This window comes from Mustelus asterias, unplaced genomic scaffold (genome assembly GCF_964213995.1).
Source record: "Mustelus asterias unplaced genomic scaffold, sMusAst1.hap1.1 HAP1_SCAFFOLD_863, whole genome shotgun sequence".
NCBI classification, from domain to species: domain Eukaryota; kingdom Metazoa; phylum Chordata; class Chondrichthyes; order Carcharhiniformes; family Triakidae; genus Mustelus; species Mustelus asterias.
In genome coordinates, this window is record NW_027590809.1 from 20318 (window position 1) to 38271 (window position 17954).

The 17954-nt window shown below is 44.5% G+C and overlaps 1 protein-coding gene across 2 annotated transcripts in view; it reads left to right on the forward strand.

The window, feature by feature from the left end:
- Nucleotides 1-17954, forward strand: part of LOC144487547 (DENN domain-containing protein 1B-like) — a 72367-nt gene that overhangs the window by 12328 nt on the left and 42085 nt on the right. Inside the window, exons 3-9 of one of the 2 annotated variants that reach the window (XM_078205629.1) lie at nt 6317-6360; nt 8484-8533; nt 9944-10063; nt 14226-14295; nt 15341-15421; nt 16840-16914; nt 17776-17829. In XM_078205629.1, the coding sequence (XP_078061755.1) occupies nt 6317-6360; nt 8484-8533; nt 9944-10063; nt 14226-14295; nt 15341-15421; nt 16840-16914; nt 17776-17829 (494 nt within the window). The remainder of the gene's footprint in view (nt 1-6316; nt 6361-8483; nt 8534-9943; nt 10064-14225; nt 14296-15340; nt 15422-16839; nt 16915-17775; nt 17830-17954) is intronic. The other variant, XM_078205630.1, reaches the window with a different exon arrangement.

Consider the following 17954-nt stretch of genomic DNA (forward strand, 5'->3'; position numbering starts at 1 on the left):
GCGAGTGTTGACCTACGGTACCTGACCATTTCCCGAGTCAATATCTATGCACATACATCCCAGTCGCCGTAGTGGGTCAGATCTCAAACAATGATGAGACGGACTATGGGAAAGAGATAGAGAATCTGGTGAACTGGTGAAACAACAATAATTTCTCCCTCAATGTCAACAAAACAAAGGAGGTAGTCATCGACTTCAGGAAGCGTAGTGGAATGCATCAATGGAGATGAAGTAGAAATGGTCAAGAGCTTCAGGTTTCTAGGTGTCCAGATCGCCAACAACCTGCCCTGGTCCCTCCATGCTGACGCTAGAGTTATGAAAGCCCACCAACGCCTCTATTTTCTCAGGAGGCTAAGGAAATTTGGCATGTCCGCTACAATTCTGACCAACCTTTACAGATGTGCCATAGGAAGCATTCTTTCTGGTTGCACCAAAGCTTGGTATGGCTCCTGCTCTGTCCAAGACCACAAGAAACTACAAAGGGTCATGAATGTCGCCCAATCTATCACGCAAACCAGTCTCCCATCCATTGACTCTGTTCTACACTGCCCGCTACCTCGGAAAAGCAGCCAGCCTAATCAAGGACCCCACGCATCCCAGTTGTGCTCTCTCCCACCTTCTTCTGTTAGGGAAAAGATACAAAAGTCTGAGGTCACGTAGCAACCGACTTAAGAACAGCTTCTTTTCTGCTGCCATCAGACTTTTGAATGGACCTACCTCATATTATGTTGATCTTTCTCTACACCCTAGCTATGACTGTAACACTACATTCTGCACCCTCTCCTTTCATTCTGTATGTTTGGTGTGCTTTGCCTGTATAGCATGCAAGAAACAATACTTTTCACTGTATGCTAATAGATGTGACAATAATAAATCAAATCAAATAGAGGTCATGACATAACGACCATAGAAGGAGCTGGGCTGGATCCTCTTCCTTACCCCATCTCGCAGGGGTTGGTTTCAGCATGAGGCAGCGTTCTGGGCAATCTGATGATTAACTTCATCAACGTCAAACTTAAAAGAAGTTGAACGTTCCATTGAGAAAGATTGGAAGAAAATGGCGGAACAGCAAATTGTACCAATTGTATATTTATTTTTTATTCTTTCATGGGATTTGGGTGTCACTGGCTGGAGCAGCATTTGTTGACCATCCCTAACTGCCCTCGAATTGAGTGGCTTGCTAGGCCATTTCAGAGGGCATTTAAGAGTCAACCACATTGTTGTGGAGTCACATGTAGGCTCGACCAGGTAAGGATGACAGATTTCCTTCCTTATAGAACACAGCTCCTTCTCCTGAAAGGCTGTGGAAATTGACAGCGACCACGATCAGGCTTGGCTACAAAGCCTCTTGTTGTTAAATAGCCGCCAGGTGGATTCATACAGAAAAGGGGTGAAGAAAATCAGGAAGAGGAGATTAAAATAACATGTACTTTTATTTGAAAATGGGAACAGGTGAAGTCCATTCAGTCCCTCAAGCAGGTTCTGTCATTTTGTTAGCTCATATCTAGACCTCAATTTCATTTACCCACATTAGCTCCATATCTCTTGATACCCTGACCTAACAAAATCCACCAATTAGAATCTTGAAAGCTCCAATTGAGCCCCACAGCCTTGTAGGGAGAGAATTCCAGATTTCCATTACCCTTTTGTGTTAAAATGTACTTCCCCATTCTGAACTCTGAATCTAATTTTAAGATTTCCCCCACTAGAGGACATAGTTTCTCTTTACCTGCCCCATTGTATCCTTTAATTTTTAAGTACTTCTATCAGATCACTCTCAATCTTCTAAACTCGAGGGAACACAAGCCTGGCCTGGCCTCATCGTTTAACTGTCTAAGCCTGTTAGGCCTGACGTGATATACCTTAAAATTGTGGCTGATGAGTGTAAATGGGGCGGAGCAAGTGCACTGATGCTGTGGTTGAGCAATTACCAAATGGTACAGGAAACAAGTTTGCACGGCCTCAGCATTCTCGAAATGCACTCTTTCCTCTCTTCACCATGTGAGGGGTTGGCTTAAATTTAGTAATTTTTTCAACTAATAATAATGTCTAATTTTCCAAACTGGCAGCATAAACGTCAAAGGGGCAGTTACTATCAGCATATTTTTAACTAACTCTAATCAGCATATTTTCAATCACATTCTCGCTTCAATTAATTTTGCAGGCGCTGCGCATTCTGTGCTACCTTGCCCTTTGTCAAGGTGTGAGGCTTCACAGCCCAAAATCCCATCCTCACCATAAGCCAACATGTTGTGAAACATAAAACTGATGAAAAGCATGTCCTGCAGCATCCCTCTCATTAGTATAATGACTGTCTGCCCAGGTCAGTCACTCAGTGGAACAATCTCCTATCTCAATGCAGCCCTTGGGAAATCTGTGATCTCTCTCCTTGCTTGTGGAGAAAGTAGGAAGTAAGAAGTTGCAGGGTGTGTAACCTAATAAAGAGTCAGCCCTACTTGCTCCCGCACAATCATTTTAAAATGAACACTCTTGTTTTATAATCCCTCTCTGATCTTGCCATTTCCCCATCTCTGTAATCTCTGCCATTTCCTTGAGATTTCTGCGACCCTCTAATTTTGGCCTTTCACACATGCCCAATTTCCATTGTTCCACCATTAGTGGCTGTGTCTCCAGTTTCCTGCACCTTAAGCTCTAGAATTCCTTTTCTAAAAACCTCTTTGCCCCTTTCTCCTTTGAGACGCTCCTTAAAACTCCTCTTGGTTTCCTGTTTTAAATGCGTTTATTTAGCCCAGTGTTGAATTTTATTTGTTAACTCTCTGGCGACAATGTTTTACAATGTTGAAAGTGCTTGCATAAATGTAAATTATTATTATGACATATAAACTAGGAAGATTCCAGTTTCAATCCTCAGTCTCTGCTGAGTGAAGCTGGCTTCAGCCAGGGTGTGGAGATGCTGGCGTTGGACTGGGGTAAACACAGTAAGAAGTTTAACAACACCAGGTTAAAGTACAACAGGTTTATTTGGTAGCAAAAGCCACAGCTTGTGTTCAGCCAGGGTCACAGCAAAGGCAGAGCAATTGACTTTACTGCAATTGGTCTCCGAAGCCCAAAGCTCAGAATCCTGAGAACTGGATAGGCACTGGAAAGCTTAGATGTGTGGACAGGACTTCTTTAGCAATGATGCCCCCCGTAGTCAAACAGCCAGTTAATGCTTATTCATAAATATAGAAAGACCACAAGCATGGGGAAGAGGGGAAAAAAATCTGAAGGCACCAGAAGAGGTGGTGTGGTCGTATGGTTGTGGGTTCAAAGTCTCTCTCAGTGTCTGACTCCTTTCTGCAGATTGGAATTTTAAAAAAAGTTGTGCTGAAGCCGCAGGTTTCCTGCTGAGCTCATCAGCAGGTCAATATGCAAAGGGCAGAAAAGCCATGCACAAAACATAATCTCCATAATTTAGGAAGCAGATTGTCAGCTTAGAGAAGTGTTTGTTACTGGAGTGTGGGCCATGTGCTAACAGGGGATGGGATGACAAGGCAGGATGTGTAGCTCAGACAAAAACAGAATCACGTTCCAGTTAATAAGCAGCCCCATCTTGTATTAAGCCACATCCTGTCTGCTAGGAAACAGGCCCAATTCTCTGCTGGTACAGTGCAGGGATTGGTCACAAATGCTTCACAACTGCATGTGGTTTTACCCCTTTTCTTCCCTCCTCTCCTGCAAGTGCTGACTCTTGCTACAGAGAGATGTACTGGGACGGGCAATCTCTGGTATCCAGAGCATTCGCCAATTAATGCTGTTTACAAAGGATGCAATCCATGAACACTAAATAGGGACCTATTAGCACAGTTACTAGGTATAGCAGTCTTCCTATCATTGTCTGCTTTAATGCTGGAAGCTACTAACGATGAAGATTGAAGGCTAGTTGTGAGTAGTAACGGTAGGTGTAATTAAGCTGAGATTTCCGAACTCTGATCCTGAATTTTATGACTCCTGATCTGTGTGAATGCATATCATACCCAGCTCTGCATTTGGGGGAACCTATCATTGCATTGAAATCACAAATCTATAGAGACCGGAGTGAGGTCGAGGGTGCAAGACAAAGAAGTACAGTATTCAGGGGAGAATGGGGGACAATTGCAGAGAGAAGCAGGTAAGAGAATTGGCATAATGAATAGGTGAAGGTGATATAGAGGAATGGGTTGAGTAATATAGAGGCCAATTAAGCTTCCATGTTAGGGAAGGAATATCAGATCATAAAGGAAGCTGAATAATGCTGACAACAGACATGCCATCAGCTGGAGGTTACTGGACTGCTTTGTTGAATTCAATTTCACAACTTGGGATTTGAACCCATGCCCTGTGGATTTCTCATCCTGTAACATAACCACAAAGCTATGAAGTTATGTAAATTTATGATGCTAAACAGGATCACTAGGAGGGTAGCCAACAGATATTTCGGCCAGAGCTTTCCAGCCATTTACACCGGTGGGATTTTCCGGTCCTGCTGATGGCGTACTCCTGCCACAGGTTTCACAGTAGCAAAGGGTGCGTTCAACAGGAAACCCCATTGACAACAGCGGGACCAGAAGATTCCACCTTTGGCCAATAGCAGGCTGCCTCCGCTGCAGCGAAACATGGCAGCTTGTGCAGAAGATCCTGCCCTGTATATCTGCATTAGTACATTGCTCTTAATATGTGCTGCAGGCACTGTACCAATCCTAACAAAGATGTCATCCTACCAACAATCTGTGTTTATTTGCGGATAGCGAAGAGCATTGTCGGGCAATACAGCAGGACATAGATAGGCTGGAAAATTGGGCGGAGAGGTGGCAGATGGGGTTTAATCCGGATAAATGTGAAGTGATGCATTTTGGAAGAAATAATGCAGGGAGAAGTTATACAATAAATGGCAGAGTCATCAGGAGTATAGAAACACAGAGGGACCTAGGTGTGCAAGTCCACAAATCCTTGAAGGTGGCAACACAGGTGGAGAAGGTGGTGAAGAAGGCATATGGTATGCTTGCCTTTATAGGACGGGGTACAGAGTATAAAAGCTGGAGTCTGATGATGCAGCTGTATAGAACGCTGGTTAGGCCACATTTGGAGTACTGCGTCCAGTTCTGGTCGCCGCACTACCAGAAGGACGTGGAGGCGTTAGAGAGAGTGCAGAGAAGGTTTACCAGGATGTTGCCTGGTATGGAGGGTCTTAGCTATGAGGAGAGATTGGGTAAACTGGGGTTGTTCTCCCTGGAAAGACGGAGAATGAGGGGAGATCTAATAGAGGTGTACAAGATTATGAAGGGTATAGATAGGGTGAACAGTGGGAAGCTTTTTCCCAGGTCGGAGGTGACGATCACAAGGGGTCACGGGCTCAAGGTGAGAGGGGCGAAGTATAACTCAGATATCAGAGGGACGTTTTTTACACAGAGGGTGGTGGGGGCCTGGAATGCGCTGCCAAGTAGGGTGGTGGAGGCAGGCACGCTGACATCGTTTAAGACTTACCTGGATAGTCACATGAGCAGCCTGGGAATGGAGGGATACAAACGATTGGTCTAGTTGGACCAAGGAGCGGCACAGGCTTGGAGGGCCGAAGGGCCTGTTTCCTGTGCTGTACTGTTCTTTGTTCTTTGTGCTATTGTTCAAGATTCAATCTTTTGTATGTGATTTGGGACAGCTTTGGGACAAACTGAGGAATTCAAGAGCTTTGATCACATGGAAAAACTTTCCAGCAGTGGGTAGTGATCATGAGGAGCAGACGTCATTCCCATTTTCCCCCCACCCCCAGCCTTGGACCATGTGTTGCATTTCCCATTTCAACCCAACAAACTAGATTGGAAATTCCACGTAAGTTCCACTGGGCAGCATCAACTACAATCTGATGAAGACTTACTAAACTCCATCCCAAAGAAAGATGTTCTAGACTCGTCTCACTCCCAGAGTCATAGGATAATGCAGCATGGAAGGAGGCCATTTGGCCCATTCTGCCTGTACTGGTCAGCCTGACTTATCATCCTGCCATGTGATTACACGCGGGAACACTTTGCTGTGCTGATGGTGTGCCTCCTGGTTTGAAGAGATTGTATTTTATGGTTGTGTTTTGTGTTGTGCTGCCTCCACATGTTGATATGGCAATGAGCTAAGCAGGAAATCTGCTTCTCCAGCACATCTTCTGTATTTAGCCAAGATAACTGTGATCATCTCCCAACTGTATCTCTATCAAATTAATCAACAGCTTCTTCACTAACTTTCAGTTCTCCTTCCTTACAAAATCCATCTCACATTGTTTGCGAATCAGGAGGAACAATGACTGCAGTGTATAGGTTGTGTGACTATTGGGCTTGTTCTTCCCTCTCAGATCCTGCAGTAGTGAGGCAGTTTCCTGAAGATTACAATGAACAAGTAAGTTATACCTTTTATTTCACTCTAATTTGCTGCTGAAAAATCTAACTGACCTGTTACTGAACTAATTAACAATTAGATCACTGACAGGTCCAGACACTGATGGGTGCTTCACATTCATACTTATTTTGAGTTCCTTGTTCAAAGGATGGGAGTTATATCTGAGTATGAGTTTCACCGTGGATTTGAAGATGATTGTTTTGGGTCATGTCAAATATTTATTGCTTGTGATGCTGTTTTGTTATCCTGTACGTGAATTGGTTTATCATGTGTGCACAAGAGATTGATTGGTACTTGGTTTATTGAAAAATCCTCATAGTGGCAGGTGCCAGCTTGTCATGACAATACAAGTAAAACAAGTAATCAGAATTTTAAAAATTATTTTATGGGACGTGGGCATCATTGCCCTTGAGAAGAATGAGAACTCATGACATTGTAATTCTAATGAGAGGATTCTGCCACAAACAGCAGTGCCTGATACTGTCTGGCTGACTGGTGCTTCTGTACCGTCCCCTAATTTTTTACAACATAATTGTTGATGTGGGAACTCTTCAATTTCTTCAGTTTTATCCATTTCCCTCCATCTGGTTCTGCTGAAACTTTCTCCAGTTTATCCATCCATTTCTTCTTCAGGTGTGAACCCAAGCAGTAAGAGCCCACATTTGACCCTGTATGACCCTTGAATGAGTGGCATGAACTGCTGTTGTTAACTGCGAGGGTGTCCTAACTCGGAACACCGGATTGTGGTGGTGTACAGTTTTCTATTTGGAATGGTGTGAGGAGTCACATGAAACCCCAATGAAAAGAACCAGTCTAGTCGTCGTATAACAATTATTAAAGACTATTTCTTAAATTAAAGAAAAGGCAAATATACCTGAACAGGACCACAGTATTCTAAGACTATCAAGAATATAGTGCGGCACGGTGGCGCAGTGGTTAGCACTGCTGCCTCACAGCACCAGGGACCCGAGTTCAATTCCTGGCTTGGATCACTGTCTGTGCAGAGTCTACACGTTCTCCCCATGTTTGCGTGGGTTTCCTCCAAGTGCTCCGGTTTCCTCCCACAATCCGAAAGAAGTGCTGGTTAGGTGCATTGGCCGTGCTAAATTCTCCCTCAGTGTAACCGAACAAGCACCAGAGTGTGACGACTAGTTTTCAAAATAACTTAATTGCAGTGTTAATGTAAGCCTACTTGTGATACTAATAAATAAACTTTATATGAATCAGTAAACACATGGTTTATGCATTTACCCACTTGATCCAAAATATACCTATGATCCCTCAACTCCTTAAGACTTCCCCCTTCCCAAACAACATCCAAATGAAATAAATCTAGAAGTCAAATTAAGCCTATAGTTACCACACAGATCCATGTCTTTTCCTTGCCCAGTGAAGATATTTAAATGCTTTCATGAAGGTTCCTGCATTACCTTGGCTCTAAGATTTAGATACAGGCCTGGTCTCCTGACTAAGTTGTGGACTGGCCTCTCAGGCTGTTAGATACGAACTGGCCTCCCAGCTGCTCGATGTAAACCAGCCTGCCTTCTTCTGAGAGTGTTGGCAATGATAGAATTTGTCCTTTTTGATTCTTCATTCTGTGGATTTGGCTGTCTGTAACTCAAATTCTTGGACTCTAGAAATCAGCATATGGATGCCCCCACTGATATCTCAGTCATCTAGGTAAGCTGCTCCCTACTAATAGGATGATTTACACCTGGTTCTGTCTAGATGCCTGCTAATCTTGTTACTGGGAAAATCAAACCTTTTGAATGCTGGCTACTCCTGTTGCTAGGCAGATTTCTACCCGTTACTGCGTCAGATCACATCCTATCATGCCTTGTTAAATTCTTGTTACTGCTGTTATTAGGCAGATCCACGACATGGGTTAAAGTGTCAGCAGACTATGTAACCAGTGGAGGTGTCACAGTCAAGCATGTCACACACTGCACTGTATCCACAGGCTTGCACTAGAAGCCACTGGACACTAACTGAAGTAGGGGTTCAGGGACCAGTTCCAGGGACCTCCTGGTTGTATGGCTCAGTATCAAAGTGACCCAGGAACTAATAACTAACCTGATAAATTACTGAGAACAGTTAATAGACCACTGCTTTTCTTCTCACAGGAATCTCTACAGAGCCTGCCCAAATTCTGCTTCCCTTTTGATGTGGAAAGGTAAGATCCATGGTTTTAGGGCTGAATGTCTCTCTCACTGCTCCTTGTTGGGGGTCCAAAATCTGAGTTCAGCTTCAGTTCCTAGTTGAAATTGATTTGAAGCTGAGTGTTCAGTCAGTTCCTGGCTGGTACAAACCATCGCACATAGTGACAGGTTAAAGCAGGCTTTAATTTCCTCTCCTTTATTTACTATTTTACCACCAAAGGAATTTTCCTAGTTTGTGTTCAACCAAAAGATATTGCACCTTGAAACCAGAGGTCATCAATTTAACATTGTCAGGAGGGAAGTGAGGGGGCAGAAAAGTGAAAGGGGAAGAGAGGAGGGAGCGGGAGAGGAGGAGAGTGAAGAGAAGAATGAGAGGGAGGGGCGAAGAGAGAGAGAGAGAAGGAAAACATCTCTTTAGGCAGTATTTTTTGCTTTGTCACAGAGAGTGGTTGAGGCCGTGGCCACTGCATAATTTGAAGCAGAGGAAGATGCAGGGCTTTGAGATTGAAGAGGACAAGAATGTGGGAATAGTTTTAGATTGCTATAACAAAGAGCCAACACAGATCGGGTGGCCCAAATGGCCTCCTTCAGCACTGCAAATGTCTATGGATCAATCAAACCCATGAATGATCAGGCTAGAGGAAACAAGCACAGACAGGTTGATGGGAGGGTGACTAGGGAAGTAGATACTGATGTAGACTGTGTGTTTGATACCAACAACTGGAAAAGCAGTTATTTTTCCAGCAATCTCTGTTCAGTGCCTACTATATAACAATATAGTCTGAGCTGCTCTAGATGTTCCATAATTTAAACATCTGGCTTGTATAGACTGAGAGTTAGTGTGATGGCATGTGTTAGACTTATTTGTTTAACAAGCAGTTTCTGATATGTATCAGTTAGGCTAGCTGTTTGGGTAAGAGCACACTCACAGTGGGGCTAAGGATGGAGCTTGACTCTGGATTGCTATTCATCAACTTAGTAAAAGTCATCCTTTTTCATTCAGTCCTGGGTTACAAATATGTTGCTTGTATGGCTAAGGTTTTGTCTCTGTGAAGACTGATTAAATTTGTTTGTCAATTTGTCCTGCTGCATCTCCTTGATGAAGATGAGCCTGACTGGAAGTAAGTTGATAATCCTAAATTCATCGAGGCATCACAACCCAGCCAATTCTGCCCTTATCCAAAGAGCATGCACAGAATCCCAACTGCTGCTGCAGCTGCCATCAGGTGTCACCACACAGAATGAGTTTCCTGATTTGTGTGGGTCGGGACATCATGATGATGGAATGGACCTTCAGTGCATATAACTCTGATGTTGTAATGTTAGAAATCAGATTAGTCTGCACAAGGCCCATCTGGTCATTGGATTTGAATTCAGATGCTGGATGATGAAATGTGAACTCACTGCGCATTTCTGTTTGACAGGGTGTGGGAGAGTTCTGTGGTCCAGCAGTTCACCTTTGTGTTGACGGATATAGATGGCAATCAGCGGTTTGGTTTTTGCCGGCTGACTGGTGGATCAAAGACCTGTATCTGCATCCTCAGGTAGGAGCCAGGACACACATCCTCACGGAACAGGCACTTTGTCAAAACCAATAAACTAACTTTTAATTCCCAAACAATTTTCAGAATTAACATCTTTTAAAAATACAAAAGCAGATTTTTATTGTCCTTTTTGCCATTTCCTTCAAATCTGCCCCTCATGCGAAGGTATTAACTCTTACGTTCCAAAAACCAGACTCTCTCCAGTACCCAGAGACACCGACTCCTACACTCCCTATTCCCCAGACTTTTCCCAGTACCCAGAGACACTGACCCCGATTCTCTCATCCCGACCCGCTAATTTTTTGGCGGGTTGGGCCAGGAGAATCACATGTGCGCCGATTCGCGCATGCATTCCCGACGCGCGCATATCCCAGTTATGGATATCCGGCGCAGTTGGGATCACACTGGAAACCGGCGGGAACACCAGGTAAGTTATTTTAATATTATTTTAATGTGATTTGAATGTGATTATTGGGCCCGGGACTGAATTCTCCGGGCCAGATAGCATCTCCCACCCTGCCAGTACAATTTCAGTCTGGCAGGGTTTAGAGTGGCTCCTCACTTTTGGGGAACGAGCGGGAGACCCCGCTGGAGTGAAGGAGAGCAATCAGGGCCCCCAGGTGGTCGGGCGGCGAGGGAACTGGTGCCCCTGGGCATGGGTACCCTGGCTCTACCCAAGGGGCAAAGTGCCCATGCCCAGGGGACACCTTGGCACTGTCCATCGGGCATCAGGCAGTGCCAAGGGGTGGGGCTTAGGGGCGGGCCTAGGAGGCTTGGGGTGGGGCTTGGGGGTGGGGCTTGGGGGCGATTGGTGGGGGTCCTGCTGCCACTCTGCGTGGGGATCGGTCGGGACTGGAGGGAGACCAACGATCGGGGCGAGCTGGGGGGGGTCTGCTTTCTGTGGGGGCAGGGGGGGTCTCACATGGGAGGGGGTTGGTGCTGGAGATTGGGGCTCTCTTTGACCGGGGGGTGGGGGGTGGTCGGGGATGGCCCAAGAATGCTTGTGGGGGCCTTGATGGGGCCATGGGGTGGCAGCAGTGTGGGGGTCCCATGCAAAGTGCAGGCTGACAGTTCGGAGCCACTGTGCATGCGCAGAGTTCCGGAACTGTCAGACTCTGACATGAATAGCCCCCCCACCCCCGAGCTTTAATGATATTCACGATTGTGATCTCTGCATTGCACAGAGTGTGGGAGATTCGAATCTGTCATGAAAAAACAATCGTGATTTACACCATTTTTCCTGTGAATTCAGCATTTAAATTTTTTTTGGATGAATCGCCCCCACTGACTCCTACAATCCCCAGATACTATCCAGAACTCAGACTGTTACTCGGGCACCTCCACCTGGCTTGTTGATAAGGAGTTTCCAGAAAAGGTCTTCACAGAGCCATTCCTGCGTCTGCCCACACATCTATTTGCACCAGATTCAGACTCAGTAAGCATCATCAAATCAGCTGAGGAAGAACACTCAGTGGCGAGGAGATATGAGGATCTAGAAATAAGAGCACGTCATCTGGCTGTTGAGTGGGAAGCAACAGAAATTGAAATTTCGATTACTAATCACTTCCTGAGGAAGTGAAACATTTCCTGGAATGTTTCAAACAGAATAGTCACCTGGAAGAAGGGATAGAAGCCTGAGGTTCAGATAACCAAACCTAATATATAACTACTTCTCATCGAGACTTCTCCAAACACTGATTACAATCAGTAACTTTGAAGGGCAGTGACTGCTGCTGGTCTGGCAAATGGGAGGCAGTTCGGTGCTAATGGTTTCCCTCAAAAAATACGATAAGATGAACAGTCAGCTAATCGGTTGTTGGTGCCATTGATTGTGCCAGGGAATTGACCAAGGTACCAGGAAAACTGCTTGGTCCTTTCAAATACATAGAAACATACATAGAAAATAGAAGCAGGAGTAGTCCATTGAGCCTGCTCTGCCATTCATTATAAAGATGATCATCAAATTCAATATCCTAATCCCGCCTTCTCCCATATCGCTTGATTCCTGTAGCCCCAAGAGCTATATCTAATGTTTTCTTGAAATCAAAACATTTTGGCCTCAGCTACTTTCTGTGGTAGTGAATTCCAGATTCAGTACTCTCTAGGTGAAAATATTCCTCCTCACCTCAGTCCGAAAAGGTTTACTCCTTATCATTGAACTATGACCCCTATGGTGGTTACCACTCTGCCTCACAACGCCAGCGACCCGGGTTTGATTCCAGCCTTGGGTGACTGTGTGTTGAGTTTGCACGTTTTCCCTGGGTTTCCTCCAGGTGCTCCGGTTTCCTCCCACAGCTTAAAGGGGCGCAGATTAGGTGGATTGGCCAATGCTAAGTTTGCCCCTAGTGTCCCAAGATGGTTAGGTTAGAAGAATTAACAGGGTAAATATGTGGGGTTACGGGGATAGGGCCTGGGTCAGAGAGAGTCAGTGCCGACTCGGTGTGCTGAATGGCCTCCTTCTGCACTGTCGGGATTCTATTTCACTTTTACTAATTACTTTAAATCTGTTCCCTCTCATTCTGAATCCTTTCCCAAGTGGGAACAGTTTCTCCCTATTTACTCTGTTCTGTTCTCTAACAATTCTCCTCTCAGCCTTCTCTTCTCCAAGGAAAACAATTCCAACATTTTCAATCTGTCTTCATAACTGAAATTCCTCATCCCAGGAATTAGTCTCATTAATCTTTTCTGCACTTTCGCTGATGTATTCAGATCCTTCCTAAAGTGTGGCATCCAGAACAAGATTCAATACTCCAGCTGAGGCCTAACTAGTGCCATAAACAAGTTTAAATAACCTCCTTGCTCATGTGCTCGGTGTCCCTATTAATACAGTCTAGGATATTGTATGTAACCATGCTCTCAACCTGCCTGCTACCTTCAATAACTTATACAAATATACACCCAGGTCTCTCTGCTTCAGCACCCCTTTTAGAGTTGTAATTTTTATTTTATATTGTCTCCTAATGTTCTTCCTATCAAAATGAATAACTTCAAATTTCCCTGCATTAAACTTCACCTGCCACTTGTCCGTCCATTCCACCAATTTGTTTAAGTCTTTTTGAAGTTCAACACTATCCTCCTCACAGTTCACAATATTTCCAAGTTTTGTATTGCCCACAAATTTTTTAATGAAATTGTATCTTCACCAAGGTATAGATCATTAATATGTATCAAGAAGAGCAAAGATCCCAACATTTACCCCTGGAGAACTCCACCACAAACCTTCCTCCAACCCGAAAATCATCCATTCCTGTCACTTCGTCAATTTTGTATCCCTATTCCTGCTGTTCCTTTTATTCCATGAGCTATAACTTTACTCACAAGTCTGCTGTGTGGCACTGTAGAAAATGCCTTTTGGAAGTCCATGTACACCACATCAACAGCATTACCCTCATTAACCCTTTCTGTTAACTCTTCAAAAGTCTCAGTTAGCTAAACACATTTTTCCCTGAACAAATCTGTGCTGGCTTTCCTTAATTAATGTGCATTTATCCATTTGACTATTAATTGTGTCCTGAATTATTGTTTCTAGAAGTTTCCCTCCCCACACCAAAGTTAAACTGACGAGCCTGCAGTTGCTGGACTTATTTTTATGCCCTTGTCTATCCTTACACTCTTTAGGGTTTAACGTTTGCAATTCTCCTATCCTCTGGCACCACCTCTGATTCTAAGGAAGACTGAAAAATGACGGACAGTGCCCCCGTCATTTCCACTCTCACTTCCCTCAGTATCCTTGGGTGCATCTCATCCAGTCCTGGTACTTTATCAACTTTAAGTATAAACAGCATATACAATATCTTCTCCCTATCATTTTATTAATTACCTCCTCTTTCACTGTGGCCTGTCTTCTGCCTTGGTAAAGACAGATGCAAAGTGTTAATTTAATAGCTCAGCTATTCCATTTGCCTCCATGCGTATAGCCCCTTTTGAGTTCCTAATCGGCTCTGCTCCTCCTTTACCATCCTTTGAAGTTAGTGTATTATTCAATAACTGTCCACCTCATCCCCAGAAGTGGTAATTGAAAAGGTACACAACAAGATAATAAATAATAAAACAAGTACTTTTTACATGAAAGCTGTCGATTGGACTGGAACTATTTCTGTTCATCACTCCTTTGTACTGGGGCTCTGCAGTACTTTCATTTGTTGTTCCATTTGTCTTCCAGTTTCCTGCCCTGGTTTGAAGTTTTCTACAAGCTCCTAAACAATATAGCTGACTGCTTAGCAAAAGGACAGGTAAATATTACACCACTATATAGTGCAGTTTGCTATCGGATATTAAAACGTATCATTTACTAATTAGAATTAGTAGCTCGATTCAGAGATTGCTACATACTAAGTGGCAGAGATCCATCCATATGGTCCCATCAAACACTCCCAAGACAGATGCAGCACAGGGTTAGATACAGAGTAAAGCTCCCTCTACACTGTCCCCATCAAACACACCCAGCACAGGTACAGCACGGGGTTAGAAACAGAATAAAGCTCCCGCTACACTGTTTCCATCAAACACTCCCAGACAGGTACAGCACGGGGTTAGATACAGAGTAAAGCTCCCTCTACACTGTCCCCATCAAACACTCCCAGCACAGGTACAGTATGGGGTTAGATACAGAATAAAGCTCCCTCTACACTGTCCCCATCAAACACTCCCAGCTCAGGTACAGTACGGGGTTAGATACAGAGTAAAGCTCCCTCTACACTGTTCCCCATCAAACACTCCCAGGACAGGTACAGCACGGGGTTAGATACAGAGTAAAGCTCCCTCTACACTGTCCCTCATCAAACACTCCCAGGACAGGTACAGCACGGGGTTAGATACAGAGTAAAGCTCTCTCTACACTGTCCCCCATCAAACACTCCCAGGACAGGTACAGCACGGGGTTAGATACAGAGTAAAGCTCCCTCTACACTGTCCCCATCAAACACTCCCAGGACAGGTACAGCACGGGGTTAGATACAGAGTAAAGCTCCCTCTACACTGTCCCCCATCAAACACTCCCAGGACAGGTACAGTACGGGGTTAGATACAGAGTAAAGCTCCCTCTACACTGTCCTGTCAATTACTCGCAGGGCAGGTACAGCACGGGATCAGATAACAGGTTAAATCTCCCTTTATGTTGTCAAAACTAAACACCTTCTAACATGATGAAAAGTATCCCAGATTGCACTGTTTCCATTCAGAATGCTTCTAGCCTCTGCATTTGCTGATGTTTTGGGGAGCTTGCTCCTATTTCTACTCTGTGTGGGGTATAATATATCTGTGTTTTTATCTCTGCAGGACAATGAAGTAAAAGAGCTCCTGAGTGTTCTGTACACTCACCCTCCTCCACAGCCAGACTCTCCACTCAATCTTGAATTTGTAAGTAAAAAGAAAGAAACTGCATTTATTTGGCACCTTTCACAATCACAGGACATCCACAACCATTTTGTAGCGTTCCAGTAACCACTCACTGGACTGTGTAATATATACTTGTTCAATATGCAAAAAGAACTGCCCATCATTTTACACATATTAGGACCAGTGATTAATGGGAATTTTGACTCAGATAATAAAACGTCTTCTAATGTGGTAATGAGCCACATAGACCAGCAAGGCTGCACTGTAGCTCTGAAATCAGTTGGGGTGCAAAGGGTGGTCTGAGTGATTCCGGAGGGGAGCTGCTAAAATTGGCTAACTCCCCTCACGGAAAGTACGCCGCCCTATTTGTGTGAAAAGTCAATAGGGATTGAACCCTGGTCCCTGGCACTGTGAGGCAACAGTGCTAACCACTGTGCCACCATCCCACCTAGAAGGACAAGAGCAGCAGATGCATGGGAAACCACCCACCTGCAAGGTTCCCTCCAAGCCACTCACCATCCTGCCTTGGAAATAACTCACCACTCTTTCCCTATCACCGGGTCAAAATCCAGGAGCTCCCTCTCGAACGCACAGTGGGTGTACCTACACCACATGGCCTGCAGTGGTTCAAGAAGGCAACTCAACGCCACCTTCTCAAGGGCAATTAGGAATGGGCAATAAATGCTGGCCTAGCCAGCGGTGCCCACATCCCATGAAATTTTTTTTTAAAGCATCTAAATAAAAGGGTGGTCAAAGGAAAAGTAGGCGAATTAGGGACCGGAAAGGGAATTTACACATGGAAGCAGGGAGCATGGCTGAGGTATTAAATCGGTCTTTTGGCTAAGATCAATCGTGGGATCAAGCCCAAGATCAGGTGTAATAGCTGCTCTTGTCAGCTTGGATCTAGTCTGTCACTTTATGGGGACCATGAATTGGATTCAATTTGAATTTGATTTGGTTTTTGGAGCAAGCAAGGAGAAGGATTAAGGGCTTGCCCTATCCTCTCTGTGCATTGGCTTTGTAACTCTGAGAAAGGAATATATTTTTTAATTAAGTGAATACTTTGCATCTGTCTTTACCAAGGAGGTAGGTGCTACCCAGAGCATGCTGATAGACGAGGAATCTTTGTCCCCAGAAAAGTTCAAAATTCATAAGGAGGGAATGTTGAATCGATTTTTAATACTGAAAGTTGAGAAGGCACTGGGACCCAAGAGTTGGTGCAGACTCGATGGGCTGAAATGGCTTCCTTCTGCACTGTAGGGATCCTATGGTTCCATGGTAGAATATGAACTCATGAGAGTTCTGACTTTGAGACGAGTGTTAGCCACTGATCCACAGCTGACAATAATGAGTGCTATTCTTAAGATAAAGAAGATAAAATATACACTGTAATGTGATATTTTGGAATGAAAAATAATTGCACAATACTGTCTCACAAGGCCCAGCAGCTGGGAGTTACAACAGGACGATTTCTGAACGATCAGAAGAGGGATCCTAGTAGTGGTATGCCGTCGGTGAGTCGGGAAAAACCCGATAACCAAAACCACTCTACTGGAACTGACCAGATTAACCCAATAACCGAATAGCACCTACCTTCATTGCTTGCATGTTCATCAAATTAACTAGCAACCTGTGCTGACCTTAAAAACACTTGCTATCTTTGGACTAACCTGTTCTCTAATTGTGCAGATTGTCTATCTTCCTTTTATGAACAAGGGTTTTCCATTCAGCAAACATTACATGACAATTCAGCTTTTATAATTTGATTGATGGAATCTTGGTGACTGTGGCATCATCTCAAGAGGCAGAGTTCCCCCTCCCCACTCCCGAGGCAGATTCCCCCCCAACCCCCACAAGGCTGAGCCCCCCTTCTTCCCCAAGGCAGTGTGTCCCCCACCACTCCCGAGGCAGCGCGCCAGGCAGAGAGCTCCAGAAAAAAAATCAAATGCCTATTAGAAAAGAACAAATCATCACTGGAAGGGCCTGTCACACTGGTCAGACCTGTGCCCCCATTTCTCGATGGAGTGACTAACTGCCCCTCTAGAATGCCATTGGCCCTCTCTGGGGGGAGGGGGAGAGGTGAAGGAGAGATTGGTTGAGGGGGTGAGTGGGGATAGAACAGGATGAAACAGAGAGTGAGGGGGAGGCAAGAGGGGAGCGGATGAGAGGAAGGAGTCAGGCTCCAACATTTGAATAAGCATCATTAAAACATTTCTTATTTCAATCTTGTTTGCCTTGCAACTGTGTTTACCATCTTGATCATGATTCTATTTAATCCCTTGTGGGGCCTGTACTTCTGAATCTCTGACTCTGCAAACTACGCATGTTATAAATATGAAAACAAACATAAACCTTTGATCTGTTTTTTTCTCCAGCTTTCTTACTTTATTGCCCCTGACACCAACAGCTTGCCGACAATACCAGAGAGTGTAAGTATAACTCAGTGCGGCGCTGACTGGACCGGGGAACATCTCACTGGGAAATCTGGACAGGTTTCCTGTTAACCATTGATGTCATGTTCTATGTTTGACAAACTATCTGCAGCATATTACAG